At 37.9% G+C, this 26,901-nt stretch overlaps 1 protein-coding gene across 1 annotated transcript in view; it reads left to right on the top strand.

Moving 5' to 3' along the window:
- The first annotated feature begins 730 nt into the window (after positions 1–730).
- The window catches only part of LOC124119573 (fibroblast growth factor 17-like), a 137,583-nt gene continuing 111,412 nt past the window's right edge, over positions 731–26,901 (top strand). Inside the window, exon 1 of the mRNA XM_046482124.2 lies at positions 731–846. Within this exon, the coding sequence (XP_046338080.1) occupies positions 752–846 (95 nt within the window). The 5' untranslated portion in view covers positions 731–751. The remainder of the gene's footprint in view (positions 847–26,901) is intronic.

Raw genomic sequence — 26,901 nt, 5'->3', positions numbered from 1 at the left:
CCGTTGCAGAACGTTCTTCAAGAAATCATCCATTGCATAACATGTCTAGTGAAACTCTCGTAATCGCTGCTTCCATCTTGTTAAAGTCGGGCTCCTCCTCAATCTCCAGGGATGGGGAAGGCGTATTTGTTACCGATTTGTCTTTATCTCTTTCCTAACTGATGAAGATAGCGTAATCATTTGGTGTTTTTTTTGTCCTCCGCCAAAACAACTGTCGCGCTCGGTATAACGCGGACGGAGCAGTGCCTGACGTTGCGCACGCTGTCCACTCTTCCTGTGACGTCAGGGCCAGGCCAGGAAGTCCCTCTCGACCAACCGGATAATGACCAAGCGTTTACTTGCTATTTCCTAACAAATGTATCTTTAACTCCCGGAAAAAACAATCTCAGGCCCGATACACTGTTCTATTTCTGGCCGGCTCCTACAGGTGCTTACCAATCATGGTCGCTTTTGACTACCAACAAAAAACCCCGTAATGAAACTATGAAAATGGGATAGGCGTTATTAAAGATGAATGGCGGAGGGGGAGGAAGGGTGGGGGGTGCGATACGGGAGTCCTGTGTTAGCGTTAACCATTCAACACCCCCTTCCCTTAATGTATCACTATCACGAACGTAGCGACATTTTATTTTTTAATTTCCTTGAATGCGATTGGCCGAGGCAATTATCGTTTGGGCTGAAGTTGTGTTATATGTAGATTCTCGCGGGGCAGTCTACACACGCTGGATGTGTATAATGTTGACCATATATCATGTCACTAGAACGTCTAGCTGTTGATGAAGGTATTGCAACTGAGGTTACACCTGACAGGTGTGTTAATCACAGATTACTGAGGATATGTTTCAGGTAAGTAAAATTAACATTATCTACAGCTGTGTATTTTCATATTATGATTATGATACAGCACTTTTACATGGAAATCTGTTGCAGACAGACGCTGTTTTTGTTTATATTATTCATATTAACCAAGACAGTTACAAGCTTTATTGTTAATACTTAATGAGGCTTTAGAGACAGGGGCGGTCGGGTAGCCTAGTGGTTAAAGCGTTCGCACGCAACGCCAAAGACATGGGTAATGTGTGAAGCCCATTCCTGGTGTCCCCCGCCGTGATATTGCTGGAATATTGCTAAAAGCGGCGTAAAACCATACTCACACACCCTCACTCACTTTAGAGACATCAGTGCTACATCGCTCTACACCCTTTTAAACTGAATATAACAAGTCTCTGATAGACATTTAGGAAGAACATAAATACCTGACACTTTTTATGGATAGCAACTTCTTTTAGTCTTGGTCTTTGTCCTTCATCAGGCGAAGGAGCAAGAAGTAGCTGTGAAACGTCATGACAAAGAACAAAAAAAGTTGCTATCCATAAAAAGTGTCATGTATTCATGAACATAACCCCAAAAAACGATACAGTATTCCGCCTTTACGCTTATAACACATCCCTTCGCTTGTATTAGACCGTCTCAGTGTTTGCTGGTCAGAGGTTCGAATCCCAGATTCACTCCGATTATTATCCTTGAGTTGTCAGGTCCGAGTCCGTGTTCATGGGTTTCACAAAAGTCTAGGGCTGGTGTCAGTGAGGCCTTTTTTTCTACACGGTCGAGTTTGGTTCAGACTAACCAGTGGTTGATACCATGAACACCCACGTGAGCCAAGCCAAACAGTTTAACACCCATTATAACCAAACATTATGTAACAAGTGTAGTTCTTGTTATTGGGAATGTTTCTGTTTCTGTGTCGTCATGTTTTATTCACCAAGTGGATGCTCATATCGCTACACTTTTATTACACCGATTCAATGGATCGGTTTGCATTCTTAGCTCCCTGGGGAGTATACAACCCATGCTGCCCCGAGGCGAGAAGGTTAACAACCAACATCTCATCCTACCGGGTACCCATTCACTGCTGGATGAACAGAGGCACATTTCGAACAAAGTCGCTTGCCAAAGGAGACACCACATGTGGTACACGTACTTGAGTCACTGTCACACAGATTCAAACAGTGTTCTCATGAACCTTAACCTGAGGTTTGGCGCATGCGTGCTCAGTGGTCTGAGGCTCCATAAGGCGCCACAACCCCCTTAGCCCTGCAGGATCCGCTGAACCTGGGTTCTAATCTCAGGTTATACTCCTTTGTTTGGCTGCACCATCACTGTGCTCTGGGGTCTAATCAATTTGATACACCTCCATCTTATTACTTTCGCGTGATTTGTTGAGGGCGGCGTTACACCCGACTCACCATTGTGACTTCAGAGGGGATTCCGGGTTAGAATCATTCTTCAGAATTGTTGGTCGTAACAGGCGACCAAATGGATCGGGTGAGCAGACTCAATGACTTAGTTGATTGTTTGGCATCGTACCCGAGGCGTGGAATAACGCTGACAATATTAATCACTGGATTGTCGGGTCGTGATTCGATGATTTACAGCCCCTGTTCATATAGCCGGATGGTTGCGGAGTGCGGCGTTAAACAACAAAAACTTATGTCAGATGCTGTATTTTCATGTTTGTACAGAGAAATGTAAAATGTCATTAAGAAACCATTATACAGACCTTGGCACCATTCCTAAAATATATATTCCATGGACTGATACCTATTTCCAGGTGTTGTGCCCTGTGTGAAACTGAGACTCTGTGTAATAAGGATTTTCATTTAATATGAATTGATATAATTCATAAAGTGTGCAAACAACATAATACTCTACTTGGCGGTAGGGTAGCCTAGTGGTTAATGCGTTAGCTCGTCACGCTGAAGACCCGAGTTCGATTCCCGACATGGGTACAATGTGTGAAGCCCATTTCTGGTGTCTCCCGCCGTGATGTTGCTTGAATATTGCTAAAAGCGGCGTAAAACCATACTCACTCACTCACTCACTCTACTTGAATCAAACAAATTAGGACAGCTTATATACTCTAGCATAGTCACCCATTAGCCTCACGGCTCCCACGTCTGTTTCGAGTGGATAGAGCGTCTGTCCGAGAGCGGAAGGTCTGTGGTTCTATCCCCGGCCGCGTCATACCAAAACATGTTAAAAGATGGTACTTATTGTTTCGCTGCCTGGCGCTCGGCATTAAGGGGCAAAAACAAGGACTAGTCGGCTCAGAGTCAGTATACTGTGTCTGGGTGGGGTATCCATGTTTAAACTGCCGTTTGGTATATCAGTTAACAAGCTCTTTAAAACCTGCTTTAAAACAAGCAACCACACACATATATATGCATGGGCGACGCTATACAGGTGCAATAATCTTGAACGAGACGTTAAACTCCATTTCATCTTACCCACCTGTACGACCTCCTGCTGCTAATGCAAAACGGCAGTCGTTGGTTTAAGATACACAGTTCCAGAACGTATTTCAGGTCTATAAGAAAGTCCTTACCTCATCAAATTTGTACACGAAACTCAAAACAAGTTCTAGCATATGTATGCTGGGAACGACGGTCTTGCTTTGACATTTAACGCCAGTATCGGCCTCGAGTAAATCACGTTTGCTTCCACCTGTTCTTAACGATGTCAGTTCCCCGACAGAGTTCGGCGTGTCCTCCCACCATCAGCATGTTGAGGTGTATTCATTCATGTATTTCTCGTCCACGCATATGCTTAATGCGCCCTACACTATCTCAGACTCTCTCACGTGGGCAAAAAACCATCCAGTGGATGCCTGTTGGCTTGGCGACAAATTGAACACAAATTACGACTGAAAAAACGTAGATGGTTACTCACACATTCAGACAGCGAACACCCAAGATGGTCTCCAGCTAGCTGTGTTTTCTGAATGAACGAGGCATATTGAATCTCAATCAGAACGTCAAGGAACAAGATGACTTAGCTGTAGCGCAGCATACCGAGCGTATCTACATCCCTAAACGCTCTCATTGCCAATCATGCGCACCAGATGATATGTTAATTATCTGTTTAACTTTAGATGTTGGGGAAACATAAACCCTTTTTTCACGAACAGATTTATCACAAAGTTGCTGCATACCGCAAGCGACTGTGGGTAGCAATGATGCATATGAAAGATACTCTCGCTACAGTGGAAATATTTATTGTTGGGTCTGATGACGGGAGCAACTATTTGATTTTCAGAGTGTGTGGTGGTGGTGGGTGGGGTTGGGTTAAGATTATTATATTTTGTTATTTTGGTAATGTTTGGAAGCTCAATTATTTTTTTCGAAGACTTTAAGATGCACAATTACTGTTATTTTAAGTAAATTAAAATGAAGAATTGTATTCTTTGGACCTTTAATATTGTCTCCAAGCAAAGGGCACATTAACTGTATTCCTAGATATGTAAACAAATATTAGTAAAACAGGGGCTTGATCATGTTTTTTTTTAAATCCACACACACGCAGGAAAATCAAATTGATGCTTCCTTAACTTAACCAATTTCTCAACCTGTCACGTACACGTACGTTGAATCCTCATTTATCCGGCAGGGCTTTGTCGGGACCGGTCGGCTCTTGTCGGGTCATGTATGGTCCGGTCGTTTCTAGTTTGAGTAGACGTCCGGTCCTAGAAATTGGCCTTGAACACAGATTTTAGACAGTTGGCTTTGACTTGAATGGTCTTCTTTCTGAAACCATATTTTCATGACGACAGTAGTAAGTGTTTTTATTGGGTAATTATTGGGGCTATGACAGTCGTAACTATAAGACAGATTAACTATAGCCATATGAGTGCGAGTTGTATTTAACGCCGCTATTAACAATATTCCAGTTATATCACATGGCGTGTCAGCTTGTTCTGGGAGGTAAGCGCGAAGTGATGCAGGTCTTCGACGTTTAGGGTGCTGACAAACCTAGAAACCTAATCAGGGCGAACCGGGAGTCGAACCCAGGATCATATGTTTCTGACGTGCCCACGGGACGACTTCTGCACAGCGAAATATGGCTTTAGATGACTGGGCCACCCGTGGCCCCTATAGTCATATGAACACAATCGGGTGTTCTCTATCTTCTTTTGAGTAAGGGCGGTGGGGTAGTCTAGTGGTTAATGCGTTCGCTCGTCACGCCGAAGACCCGGGTTCGTTTCCCCACATGGGTACAATGTGTGAAGCCCATTTCTGGTGTCCCATGCTATGATATTGCTGGAATATTGCTAAACGCGGCGTAAAACCATACTCACTCACTCACTCTTTTGAGTAATGTAGTTAATGCAGAAAAATGTTGTTAGTAACGAATAATTCCGACCGGCAACTCACTAAATGTATTATAGAAGCGTCATGATATTATCTAATTGGTGTAGCTCATCCAAGGCTTCATCCAATACCTGCGATGCTATGACATTTCAAAAACTTAATTTCTTTTTTACATTGTGGTATAAGTCATTTAAGAATAATTTGCGTAACCTTTATAGATTCGTCAGGTGTGCAATGCATACACTTTATGTGACGTTTAGGCGGACGTGTAATCATATTGACTCCTTCAATATTTTTTCAGCAGCGCCGGTAAGCCTCCGGCGCCATTCAATAGCCATCTGTATTAGCCTCATTTGATATCTATTACCACCGGTTTTGCAGCCTTTATTCGCTCCTATACACAGTGCTTTTCAGTGCGGGGGACCATTTCTCCCCTGACAGCAGGGCGCATGTATGACATGCATAAACATAGCCTGATTTTCTAGTTATTGTCTTCAACTGCCTCGAACTCTCATACAATCTCCGAACATGTTGATAGCATTGCCCTTCCATTGAAGTGAGATATACCCCGTTCCCGATGTTGGCGATATCAGGATGGCCTGTGCCCTTCCGAGCGTTCTTCGCGCTGACCCCCGCCCCCCATCTAGCGTCAACATCCTCTACGGCGTCTCGACAGCATGGCGGAGCACACGGCGACACCGCTTGCAATGTGGGGCTATTCATCGTGTTGTAAGGATGACACAATCACATTAAGCACTGTGCAGAGAGACCAGGCGCAAATACCTTGGTGACATCAGATCTCACGTAGTGAGACCCAGCAGATACTGTTTGTATGGCTACACAAGTCTACATAGCTTAACCTTGCGAACCCAACGGATTTACAGGCGGTGGGAATCGACATTGGGTGTCGACTTGAGTCTTAGATGGGTGTGTTGGGCCCCTCCTGTATTGGAGTGGGTATTCGCGGGAGGTCGGTGAAATATACGAGCCTAAGAAACACTAGTACTTGCATATTTGCGAAATTGCTGGCTTAAGAGGGATATAGATTTCAGTAGCATAGATGGATTGTTGACAATGATTGACATCGTGCGGTGCGAATTTTGGCATCGGATCGCTCAGTAGTTGTCATTTGTGTGACGCATTTTGGTATTTAGTGAAACAAAACCATGACGTCCTTCATAAATCGGGCTTTACAATACACCGAAAGTGTCGTGTTCTGATTTGATGCATGCGGTAACTGGCACAAAAGGAGATGCTCTCAAGCAGGATGGCTATTGTATCCCACACGTTAATGGATCAGGGTTTTTTTTAAGGTAGAATGCATTACACAAAGTTTTGACTGGTTGGGATATAAATGGATTTGACCATGTTACGTCAATGTGGTAACGACTGTTTGGGCATTTATTATATGAAAAGGTTGTTACTGTACAGGCATGATATTTCATAACTGTTGTTTCGACTGTTTTGATATTTTGATATTGTGTGTACGATATTAAAGTCATTACGATACTGTGGTTATGATTGTTCATAGAAGTATTTACGTGATCGTGGTTATGATTGTTTACAGAAAGAAATGACGTCACTGTGGTTATGATTGTTTACAGAAAGTAATGACGTCACTGTGGTTATGATTGTTTACAGAAAGTAATGACGTGATCGTGGTTATGATTGTTTACAGAAATTAATGACGCCACTGTGGTTATGATTGTTTACAGAAAGTAATAACTTGATCGTGGTTATGATTGTTTACAGAAATTAATGACGCCACTGTGGTTATGATTGTTTACAAAAGGTAATAACTTGATCGTGGTTATGATCGTTTACAGAAAGTAATGACGTGATGGCGGTTATGATTGTTTACAGAAATTAATGACGCCACTGTGGTTATGATTGTTTACAGAATGTTATAACCTGATCGTGGTTGTGATCGTTTACAGAACGTCATGACGTGATGGCGGTTATGATTGTTTACAGAATGTAATAACCTGATCGTGGTTGTGATCGTTTACAGAACGTCATTACGTGATCGTGGTTATGATTGTTTACAGAAAATAATGACTTGATCGTGGTTATGATTGTTTACAGAAAGTAATGACTTGATAGTGGATATGATTGTTTACAGAAAGTAATGACTTGATCGTGGTTATGATTGTTTACAGAAAGTAATGACTTGATCGGGGTTATGATTGTTTACAGAAAGTAATGACGTCACTGTGGTTATGATTATCTACAGAAAGTAATGACGTGATCGTGGTTATGATTGTTTACAGAAATTAAAGACGCCACTGTGGTTATGATTGTTACAGAAAGTAATAACTTGATAGTGGTTATGATTGTTTACAGAAATTAATGACGCCACTGTGGTTATGATTGTTTAAAGAAAGTAATAACTTGATCGTGGTTATGATTGTTTACAGAAATTAATGACGCCACTGTGGTTATGATTGTTTACAGAACGTCATGACGTGATCGTGGTTATGATTGTTTACATAAAGTTATGACGTCACTGTGGTTATGATTGTTTACAAAAGGTAATAACTTGATCGTGGTTATGATTGTTTACAGAAATTAATGACGCCACTGTGGTTATGATTGTTTACAGAACGTCATGACGTGATCGTGGTTATGATTGTTTACATAAAGTAATGACGTCACTGTGGTTATGATTGTTTACAGAAAGAAATGACGTGATGGCGGTTATGATTGTTTACAGAATGTAATAACCCGATCGTGGTTGTGATCGTTTACAGAACGTCATGACGTGATAATGGTTATGATTCTTTACAGAAAATAATGACTTGATCGTGGTTATGATTGTTTACAGAAAGTAATGACTTGATCGTGGATATGATTGTTTACAGAAAGTAATGACTTGATCGTGGTTATGATTGTTTACAGAAAGTAATGACTTGATCGTGGTTATGATCGTTTACAGAAAGTAATGACGTGATGGCGGTTATGATTGTTTACAGAAAGTAATGACGTCACTGTGGTTATGATTATTTACAGAAAGTAATGACGTGATCGTGGTTATGATTGTTTACAGAAATTAATGACGCCACTATGGTTATGATTGTTTACAGAAAGTAATAACTTGATCGTGGTTATGATTGTTTACAGAAATTAATGACGCCACTGTGGTTATGATTGTTTACAGAAAGTAATAACTTGATCGTGGTTATGATTGTTTACAGAAATTAATGATGCCACTGTGGTTATGATTGTTTACAGAAAGTAATAACTTGATCGTAGTTAATGATTGTTTACAGAAAGAAATGACGTCACTGTGGTTATGATTGTTTATAGAAAGTAATGACTTGATCGTGGTTATGATTGTTTACAGAAAGTAATGACGTCACTGTGGTTATGATTGTTTACAGAAAGTAATGACGTGATCGTGGTTATGATTGTTTACAGAAATTAATGACGCCACTGTGGTTATGATTGTTTACAGAAAGTAATAACTTGATCGTGGTTATGATTGTTTACAGAAATTAATGACGCCACTGTGGTTATGATTGTTTACAGAAAGTAATAACTTGATCGTGGTTATGATTGTTTACAGAAAGTAATGACGTCACTGTGGTTATGATTGTTTACAGAAAGTAATGACGTGATCGTGGTTATGATTGTTTACAGAAATTAATGACGCCACTGTGGTTATGATTGTTTACAGAAAGTAATAACTTGATCGTGGTTATGATTGTTTACAGAAATTAATGACGCCACTGTGGTTATGATTGTTTACAAAAGGTAATAACTTGATCGTGGTTATGATCGTTTACAGAAAGTAATGACGTGATGGCGGTTATGATTGTTTACAGAAATTAATGACGCCACTATGGTTATGATTGTTTACAGAAAGTAATAACTTGATCGTGGTTATGATTGTTTACAGAAATTAATGACGCCACTGTGGTTATGATTGTTTACAGAAAGTAATAACTTGATCGTGGTTATGATTGTTTACAGAAATTAATGATGCCACTGTGGTTATGATTGTTTACAGAAAGTAATAACTTGATCGTAGTTAATGATTGTTTACAGAAAGAAATGACGTCACTGTGGTTATGATTGTTTATAGAAAGTAATGACTTGATCGTGGTTATGATTGTTTACAGAAAGTAATGACGTCACTGTGGTTATGATTGTTTACAGAAAGTAATGACGTGATCGTGGTTATGATTGTTTACAGAAATTAATGACGCCACTGTGGTTATGATTGTTTACAGAAAGTAATAACTTGATCGTGGTTATGATTGTTTACAGAAATTAATGACGCCACTGTGGTTATGATTGTTTACAGAAAGTAATAACTTGATCGTGGTTATGATTGTTTACAGAAAGTAATGACGTCACTGTGGTTATGATTGTTTACAGAAAGTAATGACGTGATCGTGGTTATGATTGTTTACAGAAATTAATGACGCCACTGTGGTTATGATTGTTTACAGAAAGTAATAACTTGATCGTGGTTATGATTGTTTACAGAAATTAATGACGCCACTGTGGTTATGATTGTTTACAAAAGGTAATAACTTGATCGTGGTTATGATCGTTTACAGAAAGTAATGACGTGATGGCGGTTATGATTGTTTACAGAAATTAATGACGCCACTGTGGTTATGATTGTTTACAGAATGTTATAACCTGATCGTGGTTGTGATCGTTTACAGAACGTCATGACGTGATGGCGGTTATGATTGTTTACAGAATGTAATAACCTGATCGTGGTTGTGATCGTTTACAGAACGTCATTACGTGATCGTGGTTATGATTGTTTACAGAAAATAATGACTTGATCGTGGTTATGATTGTTTACAGAAAGTAATGACTTGATCGTGGATATGATTGTTTACAGAAAGTAATGACTTGATCGTGGTTATGATTGTTTACAGAAAGTAATGACTTGATCGTGGTTATGATTGTTTACAGAAAGAAATGACGTCACTGTGGTTATGATTGTTTACAGAAAGTAATGACTTGATCGGGGTTATGGTTGTTTACAGAAATTAATGACGTCACTGTGGTTATGATTGTTTACAGAAAGTAATGACGTGATCGTGGTTATGATTGTTTACAGAAATTAATGACGCCACTGTGGTTATGATTGTTTACAGAAAGTAATAACTTGATCGTGGTTATGATTGTTTACAGAAATTAATGACGCCACTGTGGTTATGATTGTTTACAAAAGGTAATAACTTGATCGTGGTTATGATCGTTTACAGAAAGTAATGACGTGATGGCGGTTATGATTGTTTACAGAAATTAATGACGCCACTGTGGTTATGATTGTTAACAGAATGTTATAACCTGATCGTGGTTGTGATCGTTTACAGAACGTCATGACGTGATGGCGGTTATGATTGTTTACAGAATGTAATAACCTGATCGTGGTTGTGATCGTTTACAGAACGTCATTACGTGATCGTGGTTATGATTGTTTACAGAAAATAATGACTTGATCGTGGTTATGATTGTTTACAGAAAGTAATGACTTGATAGTGGATATGATTGTTTACAGAAAGTAATGACTTGATCGTGGTTATGATTGTTTACAGAAAGTAATGACTTGATCGGGGTTATGATTGTTTACAGAAAGTAATGACGTCACTGTGGTTATGATTATTTACAGAAAGTAAAGACGTGATCGTGGTTATGATTGTTTACAGAAATTAATGACGCCACTGTGGTTATGATTGTTACAGAAAGTAATAACTTGATAGTGGTTATGATTGTTTACAGAAATTAATGACGCCACTGTGGTTATGATTGTTTAAAGAAAGTAATAACTTGATCGTGGTTATGATTGTTTACAGAAATTAATGACGCCACTGTGGTTATGATTGTTTACAGAACGTCATGACGTGATCGTGGTTATGATTGTTTACATAAAGTTATGACGTCACTGTGGTTATGATTGTTTACAAAAGGTAATAACTTGATCGTGGTTATGATTGTTTACAGAAATTAATGACGCCACTGTGGTTATGATTGTTTACAGAACGTCATGACGTGATCGTGGTTATGATTGTTTACATAAAGTAATGACGTCACTGTGGTTATGATTGTTTACAGAAAGTAATGACGTGATGGCGGTTATGATTGTTTACAAAATGTAATAACCTGATCGTGGTTGTGATCGTTTACAGAACGTCATGACGTGATAATGGTTATGATTCTTTACAGAAAATAATGACTTGATCGTGGTTATGATTGTTTACAGAAAGTAATGACTTGATCGTGGATATGATTGTTTACAGAAAGTAATGACTTGATCGTGGTTATGATTGTTTACAGAAAGTAATGACTTGATCGTGGTTATGATCGTTTACAGAAAGTAATGACGTGATGGCGGTTATGATTGTTTACAGAAAGTAATGACGTCACTGTGGTTATGATTATTTACAGAAAGTAATGACGTGATCGTGGTTATGATTGTTTACAGAAATTAATGACGCCACTGTGGTTATGATTGTTTACAGAAAGTAATGACGTGATCGTGGTTATGATTGTTTACAGAAAGTAATAACTTGATCGTGGTTATGATTGTTTACAGAAATTAATGACGCCACTGTGGTTATGATCGTTTACAGAAAGTAATGACGTGATCGTGGTTATGATTGTTTACAGAAATTAATGACGCCACTGTGGTTATGATTGTTTACAAAAGGTAATAACTTGATCGTGGTTATGATTGTTTACAGAAATTAATGACGCCACTGTGGTTATGATTGTTTACAGAAAGTAATGACGTAATCGTGGTTATGATTGTTTACAGAAAGTAATAACTTGATCGTGGTTATGATTGTTTACAGAAATTAATGACGCCACTGTGGTTATGATTGTTTACAGAAAGTAATGACGTGATCGTGGTTATGATTGTTTACAGAAATTAATGACGCCACTGTGGTTATGATTGTTTATAGAAAGTAATAACTTGATCGTGGTTATGATCGTTTACAGAAAGTAATGACGTGATGGCGGTTATAATTGTTTACAGAATGTAATAACTTGATCGTGGTTGTGATTGTTTACAGAAAGTAATAACTTGATCGTGGTTATGATTGTTTACAGAAATTAATGATGCCACTGTGGTTATGATTGTTTACAGAAAGTAATAACTTGATCGTAGTTAATGATTGTTTACAGAAAGAAATGACGTCACTGTGGTTATGATTGTTTATAGAAAGTAATGACTTGATCGTGGTTATGATTGTTTACAGAAAGTAATGACGTCACTGTGGTTATGATTGTTTACAGAAAGTAATGACGTGATCGTGGTTATGATTGTTTACAGAAATTAATGACGCCACTGTGGTTATGATTGTTTAAAGAAAGTAATAACTTGATCGTGGTTATGATTGTTTACAGAAATTAATGACGCCACTGTGGTTATGATTGTTTACAGAAAGTAATAACTTGATCGTGGTTATGATTGTTTACAGAAAGTAATGACGTCACTGTGGTTATGATTGTTTACAGAAAGTAATGACGTGATCGTGGTTATGATTGTTTACAGAAATTAATGACGCCACTGTGGTTATGATTGTTTACAGAAAGTAATAACTTGATCGTGGTTATGATTGTTTACAGAAATTAATGACGGCACTGTGGTTATGATTGTTTACAAAAGGTAATAACTTGATCGTGGTTATGATTGTTTACAGAAAGTAATGACGTGATGGCGGTTATGATTGTTTACAGAAATTAATGACGCCACTGTGGTTATGATTGTTTACAGAATGTTATAACCTGATCGTGGTTGTGATCGTTTACAGAACGTCATGACGTGATGGCGGTTATGATTGTTTACAGAATGTAATAACCTGATCGTGGTTGTGATCGTTTACAGAACGTCATGACGTGATCGTGGTTATGATTGTTTACAGAAAATAATGACTTGATCGTGGTTATGATTGTTTACAGAAAGGAATGACTTGATCGTGGATATGATTGTTTACAGAAAGTAATGACTTGATCGTGGTTATGATTGTTTACAGAAAGTAATGACTTGATCGGGGTTATGATTGTTTACAGAAAGTAATGACGTCACTGTGGTTATGATTATTTACAGAAAGTAATGACGTGATCGTGGTTATGATTGTTTACAGAAATTAATGACGCCACTGTGGTTATGATTATTACAGAAAGTAATAACTTGATCGTGGTTATGATTGTTTACAGAAATTAATGACGCCACTGTGGTTATGATTGTTTAAAGAAAGTAATAACTTGATCGTGGTTATGATTGTTTACAGAAATTAATGACGCCACTGTGGTTATGATTGTTTACAGAAAGTAATAACTTGATCGTGGTTATGATTGTTTACAGAAATTAATGACGCCACTGTGGTTATGATTGTTTACAGAAAGTAATGACGTGATGGCGGTTATAATTGTTTACAGAATGTTATAACCTGATGGTGGTTGTGATCGTTTACAGAACGTCATGACGTGATCGTGGTTATGATTGTTTACATAAAGTAATGACGTCACTGTGGTTATGATTGTTTACAGAAAGTAATGACGTGATCGTGGTTATGATTGTTTACAGAAATTAATGACGCCACTGTGGTTATGATTATTACAGAAAGTAATAACTTGATCGTGGTTATGATTGTTTACAGAAATTAATGACGCCACTGTGGTTATGATTGTTTAAAGAAAGTAATAACTTGATCGTGGTTATGATTGTTTACAGAAATTAATGACGCCACTGTGGTTATGATTGTTTACAGAAAGTAATAACTTGATCGTGGTTATGATTGTTTACAGAAATTAATGACGCCACTGTGGTTATGATTGTTTACAGAAAGTAATGACGTGATGGCGGTTATAATTGTTTACAGAATGTTATAACCTGATGGTGGTTGTGATCGTTTACAGAACGTCATGACGTGATCGTGGTTATGATTGTTTACATAAAGTAATGACGTCACTGTGGTTATGATTGTTTACAGAAAGTAATGACGTGATCGTGGTTATGATTGTTTACAGAAATTAATGACGCCACTGTGGTTATGATTGTTTACAGAAAGTAATAACTTGATCGTGGTTATGATCGTTTACAGAAAGTAATGACGTGATGGCGGTTATGATTGTTTACAGAAAGTAATAACTTGATCGTGGTTGTGATCGTTTACAGAAAGTGATGACTTGATCGTGGATACGATTGTTTACAGAAAATAATGACTTGATCGTGGTTATGATTGTTTACAGAAATTAATGACGCCACTGTGGTTATAATTGTTTACAGAATGTAATAACTTGATCGTGGTTGTGATCGTTTACAGAACGTCATGACGTGATCGTGGTTACGATTGTTTACAGAAAATAATGACTTGATCGTGGTTATGATTGTTTACAGAAATTAATGACGCCACTGTGGTTATGATTGTTTACAGAAAGTAATAACTTGATCGTGGTAATGATTGTTTACAGAAATTAATGACGCCACTGTGGTTATGATTGTTAACAGAAAGTAATAACTTGATCGTGGTTATGATTGTTTACAGAAATTAATGACGCCACTGTGGTTATGATTGTTTACAGAATGTAATGACGTGATCGTGGTTATGATTGTTTACAGAAAGTAATGACGTCACTGTGGTTATGATTGTTTACATAAAGTAATGACGTGATCGTGGTTATGATTGTTTACAGAAATTAATGACGCCACTGTGGTTATGATTGTTTAAAGAAAGTAATAACTTGATCGTGGTTATGATTGTTTACAGAAATTAATGACGCCACTGTGGTTATGATTGTTTACAGAATGTAATAACCTGATCGTGGTTGTGATCGTTTACAGAACGTCATGACGTGATCGTGGTTATGATTGTTTACAGAAAATAATGACTTGATCGTGGTTATGATTGTTTACGGAAAGTAATGACTTGATCGTGGATATGAATGATTACAGAAAGTAATGACTTGATCGTGGTTATGATTGTTTACAGAAAGTAATGACTTGATCGGGGTTATGATTGTTTACAGAAAGTAATGACGTGATCGTGGTTATGATTGTTTACAAAAATTAATGACGCCACTGTGGTTATGATTGTTTACAGAAAGTAATAACTTGATCGTGGTTATGATTGTTTACAGAAATTAATGACGTGATGGCGGTTATGATTGTTTACAGAATGTTATAACCTGATCGTGGTTGTGATCGTTTACAGAACGTCATGACGTGATCGTGGTTATGATTGTTTACAGAAAATAATGACTTGATCGTGGTTATGATTGTTTACGGAAAGTAATGACTTGATCGTGGATATGAATGATTACAGAAAGTAATGACTTGATCGTGGTTATGATTGTTTACAGAAAGTAATGACTTGATCGGGGTTATGATTGTTTACAGAAAGTAATGACGTGATCGTGGTTATGATTGTTTACAAAAATTAATGACGCCACTGTGGTTATGATTGTTTACAGAAAGTAATAACTTGATCGTGGTTATGATTGTTTACAGAAATTAATGACGCCACTGTGGTTATGATTGTTTACAAAAGGTAATAACTTGATCGTGGTTATGATCGTTTACGGAAAGTAATGACGTGATGGCGGTTATGATTGTTTACAGAATGTTATAACCTGATCGTGGTTGTGATCGTTTACAGAACGTCATGACGTGATCGTGGTTATGATTGTTTACAGAAAATAATGACTTGATCGTGGTTATGATTGTTTACAGAAAGTAATGACTTGATCGTGGATATGATTGTTTACAGAAAGTAATGACTTGATCGTGGTTATGATTGTTTACAGAAAGTAATGACTTGATCGGGGTTATGATTGTTTACAGAAATTAATGACGCCACTGTGGTTATGATTGTTTAAAGAAAGTAATAACTTGATCGTGGTTATGATTGTTTACAGAAATTAATGACGCCACTGTGGTTATGATTGTTTACAGAAAGTAATAACTTGATCGTGGTTATGATTGTTTACAGAAAGTAATGACGTCACTGTGGTTATGATTGTTTACAGAAAGTAATGACGTGATCGTGGTTATGATTGTTTACAGAAATTAATGACGCCACTGTGGTTATGATTGTTTACAGAAAGTAATAACTTGATCGTGGTTATGATTGTTTACAGAAATTAATGACGCCACTGTGGTTATGATTGTTTACAAAAGGTAATAACTTGATCGTGGTTATGATCGTTTACAGAAAGTAATGACGTGATGGCGGTTATGATTGTTTACAGAAATTAATGACGCCACTGTGGTTATGATTGTTTACAGAATGTTATAACCTGATCGTGGTTGTGATCGTTTACAGAACGTCATGACGTGATGGCGGTTATGATTGTTTACAGAATGTAATAACCTGATCGTGGTTGTGATCGTTTACAGAACGTCATGACGTGATCGTGGTTATGATTGTTTACAGAAAATAATGACTTGATCGTGGTTATGATTGTTTACAGAAAGTAATGACTTGATCGTGGATATGATTGTTTACAGAAAGTAATGACTTGATCGTGGTTATGATTGTTTACAGAAAGTAATGACTTGATCGGGGTTATGATTGTTTACAGAAAGTAATGACGTCACTGTGGTTATGATTATTTACAGAAAGTAATGACGTGATCGTGGTTATGATTGTTTACAGAAATTAATGACGCCACTGTGGTTATGATTATTACAGAAAGTAATAACTTGATCGTGGTTATGATTGTTTACAGAAATTAATGACGCCACTGTGGTTATGATTGTTTAAAGAAAGTAATAACTTGATCGTGGTTATGATTGTTTACAGAAATTAATGACGCCACTGTGGTTATGATTGTTTACAGAAAGTAATAACTTGATCGTGGTTATGATTGTTTACAGAAATTAATGACGCCACTGTGGTTATGATTGTTTACAGAAAGTAATGACGTGATGGCGGTTATAATTGTTTACAGAATGTTATAACCTGATGGTGGTTGTGATCGTTTACAGAACGTCATGACGTGATCGTGGTTATGATTGTTTACATAAAGTAATGACGTCACTGTGGTTATGATTGTTTACAGAAAGTAATGACGTGATCGTGGTTATGATTGTTTACAGAAATTAATGACGCCACTGTGGTTATGATTATTACAGAAAGTAATAACTTGATCGTGGTTATGATTGTTTACAGAAATTAATGACGCCACTGTGGTTATGATTGTTTAAAGAAAGTAATAACTTGATCGTGGTTATGATTGTTTACAGAAATTAATGACGCCACTGTGGTTATGATTGTTTACAGAAAGTAATAACTTGATCGTGGTTATGATTGTTTACAGAAATTAATGACGCCACTGTGGTTATGATTGTTTACAGAAAGTAATGACGTGATGGCGGTTATAATTGTTTACAGAATGTTATAACCTGATGGTGGTTGTGATCGTTTACAGAACGTCATGACGTGATCGTGGTTATGATTGTTTACATAAAGTAATGACGTCACTGTGGTTATGATTGTTTACAGAAAGTAATGACGTGATCGTGGTTATGATTGTTTACAGAAATTAATGACGCCACTGTGGTTATGATTGTTTACAGAAAGTAATAACTTGATCGTGGTTATGATCGTTTACAGAAAGTAATGACGTGATGGCGGTTATGCTTGTTTACAGAAAGTAATAACTTGATCGTGGTTGTGATCGTTTACAGAAAGTGATGACTTGATCGTGGATACGATTGTTTACAGAAAATAATGACTTGATCGTGGTTATGATTGTTTACAGAAATTAATGACGCCACTGTGGTTATAATTGTTTACAGAATGTAATAACTTGATCGTGGTTGTGATCGTTTACAGAACGTCATGACGTGATCGTGGTTATGATTGTTTACAGAAAATAATGACTTGATCGTGGTTATGATTGTTTACAGAAATTAATGACGCCACTGTGGTTATGATTGTTTACAGAAAGTAATAACTTGATCGTGGTAATGATTGTTTACAGAAATTAATGACGCCACTGTGGTTATGATTGTTAACAGAAAGTAATAACTTGATCGTGGTTATGATTGTTTACAGAAATTAATGACGCCACTGTGGTTATGATTGTTTACAGAATGTAATGACGTGATCGTGGTTATGATTGTTTACAGAAAGTAATGACGTCACTGTGGTTATGATTGTTTACATAAAGTAATGACGTGATCGTGGTTATGATTGTTTACAGAAATTAATGACGCCACTGTGGTTATGATTGTTTAAAGAAAGTAATAACTTGATCGTGGTTATGATTGTTTACAGAAATTAATGACGCCACTGTGGTTATGATTGTTTACAGAATGTAATAACCTGATCGTGGTTGTGATCGTTTACAGAACGTCATGACGTGATCGTGGTTATGATTGTTTACAGAAAATAATGACTTGATCGTGGTTATGATTGTTTACGGAAAGTAATGACTTGATCGTGGATATGAATGATTACAGAAAGTAATGACTTGATCGTGGTTATGATTGTTTACAGAAAGTAATGACTTGATCGGGGTTATGATTGTTTACAGAAAGTAATGACGTGATCGTGGTTATGATTGTTTACAAAAATTAATGACGCCACTGTGGTTATGATTGTTTACAGAAAGTAATAACTTGATCGTGGTTATGATTGTTTACAGAAATTAATGACGTGATGGCGGTTATGATTGTTTACAGAATGTTATAACCTGATCGTGGTTGTGATCGTTTACAGAACGTCATGACGTGATCGTGGTTATGATTGTTTACAGAAAATAATGACTTGATCGTGGTTATGATTGTTTACGGAAAGTAATGACTTGATCGTGGATATGAATGATTACAGAAAGTAATGACTTGATCGTGGTTATGATTGTTTACAGAAAGTAATGACTTGATCGGGGTTATGATTGTTTACAGAAAGTAATGACGTGATCGTGGTTATGATTGTTTACAAAAATTAATGACGCCACTGTGGTTATGATTGTTTACAGAAAGTAATAACTTGATCGTGGTTATGATTGTTTACAGAAATTAATGACGCCACTGTGGTTATGATTGTTTACAAAAGGTAATAACTTGATCGTGGTTATGATCGTTTACGGAAAGTAATGACGTGATGGCGGTTATGATTGTTTACAGAATGTTATAACCTGATCGTGGTTGTGATCGTTTACAGAACGTCATGACGTGATCGTGGTTATGATTGTTTACAGAAAATAATGACTTGATCGTGGTTATGATTGTTTACAGAAAGTAATGACTTGATCGTGGATATGATTGTTTACAGAAAGTAATGACTTGATCGTGGTTATGATTGTTTACAGAAAGTAATGACTTGATCGGGGTTATGATTGTTTACAGAAAGTAATGACGTCACTGTGGTTATGATTATTTACAGAAAGTAATAACTTGATCGTGGTTATGATTGTTTACAGAAATTAATGACGCCACTGTGGTTATGATTGTTTATAGAAAGTAATGACGTGATGGCGGTTATAATTGTTTACAGAATGTTATAACCTGATGGTGGTTGTGATCGTTTACAGAACGTCATGACGTGATCGTGGCTACGATTGTTTACAGAAATTAATGACGCCACTGTGGTTATGATTGTTTACAGAAAGTAATGACGTGATCGTGGTTATGATTGTTTACAGAAATTAATGACGCCACTGTGGTTATGATTGTTTACAAAAGGTAATAACTTGATCGTGGTTATGATTGTTTACAGAAATTAATGACGCCACTGTGGTTATGATTGTTTACAGAAAGTAATGACGCCACTGTGGTTATGATTGTTTACAGAAAGAAATAACTTGATCGTGGTTATGATTGTTTACAGAAATTAATGACGCCACTGTGGTTATGATTGTTTACAAAAGGTAATAACTTGATCGTGGTTATGATTGTTTACAGAAATTAATGACGCCACTGTGGTTATGATTGTTTACAGAAAGTAATGACGTGATCGTGGTTATGATTGTTTACAGAAAGTAATAACTTGATCGTGGTTATGATTGTTTACAGAAATTAATGACGCCACTGTGGTTATGATCGTTTACAGAAAGTAATGACGTGATCGTGGTTATGATTGTTTACAGAAATTAATGACGCCACTGTGGTTATGATTGTTTACAAAAGGTAATAACTTGATCGTGGTTATGATTGTTTACAGAAATTAATGACGCCACTGTGGTTATGATTGTTTACAGAAAGTAATGACGTGATCGTGGTTATGATTGTTTACAGAAAGTAATAACTTGATCGTGGTTATGATTGTTTACAGAAATTAATGACGCCACTGTGGTTATGATTGTTTACAGAAAGTAATGACGTGATCGTGGTTATGATTGTTTACAGAAATTAATGACGCCACTGTGGTTATGATTGTTTATAGAAAGTAATAACTTGATCGTGGTTATGATCGTTTACAGAAAGTAATGACGTGATGGCGGTTATAATTGTTTACAGAATGTAATAACTTGATCGTGGTTGTGATCGTTTACAGAACGTCATGACGTGATCGTGGCTACGATTGTTTACAGAAAATAATGACTTGATCGTGGTTATGATTGTTTACAGAAATTAATGACGCCACTGTGGTTATGATTGTTTACAAAAGGTAATAACTTGATCGTGGTTATGATTGTTTACAGAAATTAATGACGCCACTGTGGTTATGATTGTTTACAGAAAGTAATGACGTGATCGTGGTTATGATTGTTTACAGAAAGTAATAACTTGATCGTGGTTATGATTGTTTACAGAAATTAATGACGCCACTGTGGTTATGATTGTTTACAGAAAGTAATGACGTGATCGTGGTTATGATTGTTTACAGAAAGTAATGACGTGATCGTGGTTATGATTGTTTACAGAAAGTAATAACTTGATCGTGGTTATGATCGTTTACAGAAAGTAATGACGTGATGGCGGTTATAATTGTTTACAGAATGTTATAACCTGATGGTGGTTGTGATCGTTTACAGAACGTCATGACGTGATCGTGGCTACGATTGTTTACAGAAAATAATGACGTGATCGTGGTTATGATTGTTTACAGAAATTAATGACGCCACTGTGGTTATGATTGTTTACAAAAGGTAATAACTTGATCGTGGTTATGATCGTTTACAGAAAGTAATGACGTGATGGCGGTTAAGATTGTTTACAGAAAGTAATGACTTGATCTTGGATATGATTGTTTACAGAAAGTAATGACTTGATCGTGGATATGATTGTTTACAGAAAGTAATGACTTGATCGTGGTTATGATCGTTTACAAAAAGGAATGACTTGATCGTGGTTATGATTGTTTACAGAAAGAAATGACTTGATCGTGGATATGATTGTTTACAGAAATTAATGACGTCACTGTGGTTATGATTGTTTACAGAAAGTAATTACGTGATCGTGGTTATGATTGTTTACATAAATTAATGACGTCACTGTGGTTATGATTGTTTACAGAAAGTAATAACTTGATAGTGGTTATGATTGTTTACAGAAATTAATGACGCCACTGTGGTTATGATTGTTTACAGAAAGTAATGACTTGATCGTGGATATGATTGTTTACAGAAAGTAATGACTTGATCGTGGTTATGATCGTTTACAAAAAGGAATGACTTGATCGTGGTTATGATCGTTTACAGAAATTAATGACGCCACTGTGGTTATGATTGTTTACAGAAAGTAATGACTTGATCGTTGTTATGATCGTTTACAGAAAGTAATGACTTGATCGTGGTTATGATCGTTTACAAAAAGGAATGACTTGATCGTGGTTATGATTGTTTACAGAAAGTAATGACTTGATCGTGGATATGATTGTTTACAGAAAGTAATGACTTGATCGTGGTTATGATTGTTTACAGAAAGGAATGACTTGATCGTGGTTATGATCGTTTACAAAAAGTAATGACTTGATCGTGGTTATGATTGTTTACAGAAAGTAAAAACTTGATCGTGGTTATGATTGTTTTCAGAAGGTAATGACGTCACTGTGGTTATGATTGTTTTCAGTTAGTAATGACGTCACTGTGGTTAAGATTGTTTACAGAAAGTAATGGCGTCACTTGTTATGATTGTTTACAGACTAATGACGTCACTGTGAATATGATTGTTAACTGAATGTATTGACGTCACTGTTTACATAAAGTAATGACATAGTTCTTAAGATTGTTTACAGAGAATAATGACGTCATCGTTGTTGTGATTGTTTACAAAAAGTAATGACGATACTATGTTTATGATAATTTAAAGCGAGTAATATCGTCATGTTTCAGTTTAGTATATCCCTAATCTAGTGTGGACCACCCTAGTCCTAATCTAGTGTGTAGAAACCAATTTTCAGTTTAGTGTATCCCTAATGTATGGTGAACCACCCGCGTTTCAGTTTAGTGTAACCCCAATTGAGCGTGAACAACCTACGTTTCAGTTTAGTGTAATCGTAATCTAGTGTGAACCACCGAAGAATCCGTTTAGTGTAGCCGTAATCTAGTGTAGACCACCCACGTTTCAGTTTAGTGTAGCCCTAATCTAGTGTGGACCTCCCATGATTTAGTAAGTCTAGCCCTAATCGAGCGTGAACAACCCACGTTTTAGTTTAGTGTAACCCTAATCTAGTGTGAACCGCCTACGTTTCAGTTTAGTGTAGATGTAATCTAGTGTTGACCATCCATGATTCAGTTTAGTGTAGCCCTAATCGAGCGTGAACCACCTATGTTCCTGTTTATTGTGGCCCTAATCGAGCGTGAAACACCCATGTTTCAGTTAAGTGTAGCCCTAATCTAGTGTGAACCACCCACGTTTCAGTTTAGTGTAGCCCTAATCGAGCGTGAACTGCCCATGTTTCAGGTTAGTATCGTCCTAATCTATGGTGACCACCCATGTTCCTGTTTAGTGAAGCCCTAATCTCCGCGTGAACAACCCATGTTTCAGTTTGGTGTCTCCCAAATCCCCGCGTGAACATCCCATGTTTCAGTTGAGCGCACCCTCATGTCGTGTGAACCATTCATGTTTCAATTTGTCATAAGGCCCGACCCATGCATGGTGTCTTCGAAAAGCATACAATTCGATTCGATCAGAACAAACAAACGTTTCAGTGTCTCGCAATAAGGTGTGAACCAACCACATCAAATGGTAGCATATGGCACCATGAAATCCGAACTAAACACATTTCAGAAGTCAGTGCCAAATTAGCCCGAGTGTTGTCCAAAACATAAACGCCGAAACTAATCATTTCTTGGCGGGGTTTAAGCCTTATCAAAACCTGAAATAATTCCAATTCGAGGTTATGAGCACTAAAACTGTTTCGCTCACATAAATACGCGTAGATTTTGTAAAATAATACACGTAGAACCTTTAAATAACCCAAAGCAAAGAAACTGCCCCTAAAAGTGAAGAACCTGTGAGAAAAGCTTCGTGCTTCAGGATAATTTTCCAATCCCATGCATAGCAACATGAAAATCCTTCAATCAAAGATCATTTAGAGAACGTCTATATTGAATGGAACTGATTTACATCAAAGTTCTCTTCCTGGCCCAAGTACGCAGATAGTACAGATGACGTTTATCCGCCATGCGAGGGCCACAATGTTCCCTTCATCGCACAACCATGTTTAGACGACCATGACGCTGTTAAACCAGCCGCCCACCTCTATCGATGGGAAAAAATATAGCAATTTATTTTCCGATACAGATCAATGCTATTCTAATCTAAACACAATGGATCATCGGGTTGGGTCTGTTACAACTTCATTAGGAACTAAATAGTTTCTGTAAATGTTTGTACTTGCCGAAGACATATTTATATCACATTGCGGTGGAGTATTTGTGGTTACCTGAATGACGGGTATATTTCTGAAGTCAATGCGCCTTGCATCAATAGCCACTGCGTTGGCTGGAGGTGTGGTGTACGCTTGACTGTCACTGCGCGAGATGCACGTTCGTCAGGATATCTATACATCAGAGATACAGAAACGTCATGGTGTCGTTGTACGTGACGTCATAATCGTGACGGCAAAACACGTCATTGGTTGCAGCATTCAGGACGACTCTAAAGTGCGATGTGCTATGATATGCTGACATCAATGTGAGTTTGTTTTCTATTGAATCTGTGATATTATATCGTAATATTTTACTCTACATTCTCCTTAAAAATATTTTAATCCCGTCGCTATATTTATGAAATATTGACAATGCGACGTTATAAAGTCATTCATCATAGTAAGCATGTAAGCAACTGAGCAGAAAGGTCATCACGAATTCTTCTACGTCTTACGTAACATTGGACATTTCGGGTTTCGGCAGTTCTGAATTCCCTGATTCACCCTGATTGTGATCCTCGGTCTGTCGGTCCTATTTCCTAGCTTTTGGATTTATTTTTGTTTGTTTGTTGTTTAACGCCGCACTCAGCAATATTCCAGGTATGTGACGGCGGTGTGTAAATAATCGAGCCTGGACCAGACAATCCAGTGATTGACATCATGAGCATCGATCCACGCAACTGGGAAACGATGACATGCATCAACCAAGTCAGCGAGCCTGACCACCCGATCTCGTTAGTTGCCTCTTACGACAAGCATAAAGTCAACTTTTACGGCAAGAACGGGTTGCTGAAGACCTATTCTACCCCGGATCTGCACGGGTCTCTTGGATTTAATTAAAGCGGCGCTAAGTGGCGCTCAGCGTCACTTTGAGATTCTCGTATTAATACCTACTAATAAATACGTCTTCTTGTGAGCGGGCGGGTGGAGATCAGGGTTAGAATTGGTCTTCAGCAACCCATGCTTGTCGTAAGAGGCGACACTTGTTCATCAGATTGTTTCGATCTGGAAAAGTAAACAATATTTTTTTAACGGGTGTGATCTCTTTGAACGATAAGTATCTCTCCTGTTGATAGGAGATCAATGACAGGATACCATTTGCTGTCTTGTGTAGCCAACCCATGTTTGCCGTAACAGGCGACTTTGCTTGTCGTAACAGGCCACTAACGGGATCGGGTAGTCAGGCTCGCTGACTTGGTTGATGCATGTAATCGTATCCCAATTGCGTAGATCGATGCTCATGTTGTCAATCACTGGATTGTCTTGTCCAGACCCGACTTTTTGCAGTACACAGTCATAAATCTGGAATACTTGCATCATCAGGCCGCACAACGTACTTTATAGTGTGTGCCGTAGTTTCACCCCATTAGCATCCATGCAGTGACGTTTCAATAAGTCTTTAACGACATTGTCGGTTGGTGGGTGTTATGGCCACATCTTTGATACCTATAATATGAATAATAAAGAGATGTGGTTGGTTGGTTGGTTGGTTGGTTTACGCCGCACTCAGCAATATTCCAGCTATATGACGGCGGTCTGTAAATCATCGAGTCTTGACCAGACAATCCAGTGATTGATATCATGAGTATCGATCCATGCAATTGGGATCGATGACATGCATCAACCAAGTTAGCGAGCCTGACCACCCGATCCCGTTTGTCGACTTTTACGACAAGCATAGTCGCCTTTTACGGCAAGCATGGGTTGCTGAAGACCTATTCTACCCCTGGATCTTCACGGGTCGTAAAGTGATGTGAGATGAACTGCGTTAAAGATTATTGTACTTGCATAGCGACGTGCATGCACATGTGTGAGTGTGAGTTAGAGTGTGTGTGTGTGTGTGTGTGTGTGTGTGTGTGTGTGTGTGTGTGTGTGTGTGTGTGTGTGTGTGTGTGTGTGTGTGTGTGTGTGTGTTGGTTCGGGGGGGGGGGGGGGGGGGGGGGGGGGGGGGGGTGATACTTGCCCGGACTAACGCCGATACCATAGAGATAGCCCACTAAATCGCGATGCCGTATGGATTCCCCATTCAGGGGCAGTATACTGACTCCGAGCCGACCATTCTTTCTTTTATCTGGGCAGGGTAGCAAAATGTACCGTTGTTTGGTATGTCGCGGTCGGACATCAACCCCCGACATACAAAAGCACAGCGTGAGCCATTCTAATACATGGCTCATTTGTGTAACTATAGGCTGTACACAGTGACACGCTTAAACATTACATCCCGATCAATGGATCAAAGTACATGTACGTCAATTTGCATCAGTATACGATGCTTGAGACCAACATCCAACTCAAGATGAGACTGATATAAAATTTAGATAATACAGGCGAAATAGCTAAATATCTCCTAAAACATAAACCTGCCTGTCTTTCCCTCCAAGGGAGATGTTCCATCACAATGAGGTGGCACAACATGCAGAATTGTGTTAATGGGGAAATTTCATCCTCAAAGGTGTGAGTTACTGCGATCTAGCCTTTATCTGCATTTACCTTCCTTATCAGTTCTGATATTTTGAGGACTTTTGGTTTAAATATAGATGCTCATTTATGTTAATTAAAAACGATCATTATCACATGGCACAACATGCAGAATTGTGTTAATGGGGAAATTTCATCCTCAAAGGTGTGAGTTACTGCGATCTAGCCTTTATCTGCATTTACCTTCCTTATCAGTTCTGATATTTTGAGGACTTTTGGTTTAAATATAGATGCTCATTTATGTTAATTAAAAACGATCATTATCACATCGCCCAGAATAATTTGAAAACCGAAGCTTAATTTCCTATCTGCAAGACATGTTTTATGAAGTGCATTTCAGTGTACACTCGTGTTTGATTCAAATCTCCAGTTTGTGAGCATGGATGCAGATGCAGGGAGATGCACTAATACTCCCGGGTCTCTTGTGAGAAATGAATGATGATAGTAGGTTGTCTATCCGTGGTAGAAGGAATTAGTTT

Source organism: Haliotis rufescens, unplaced genomic scaffold (assembly GCF_023055435.1).
Source record: "Haliotis rufescens isolate VD_foot unplaced genomic scaffold, xgHalRufe1.0.p SCAF_12, whole genome shotgun sequence".
Lineage (NCBI taxonomy): Eukaryota > Metazoa > Mollusca > Gastropoda > Lepetellida > Haliotidae > Haliotis > Haliotis rufescens.
This window is presented reverse-complemented; position numbering and strand designations above follow the sequence as displayed.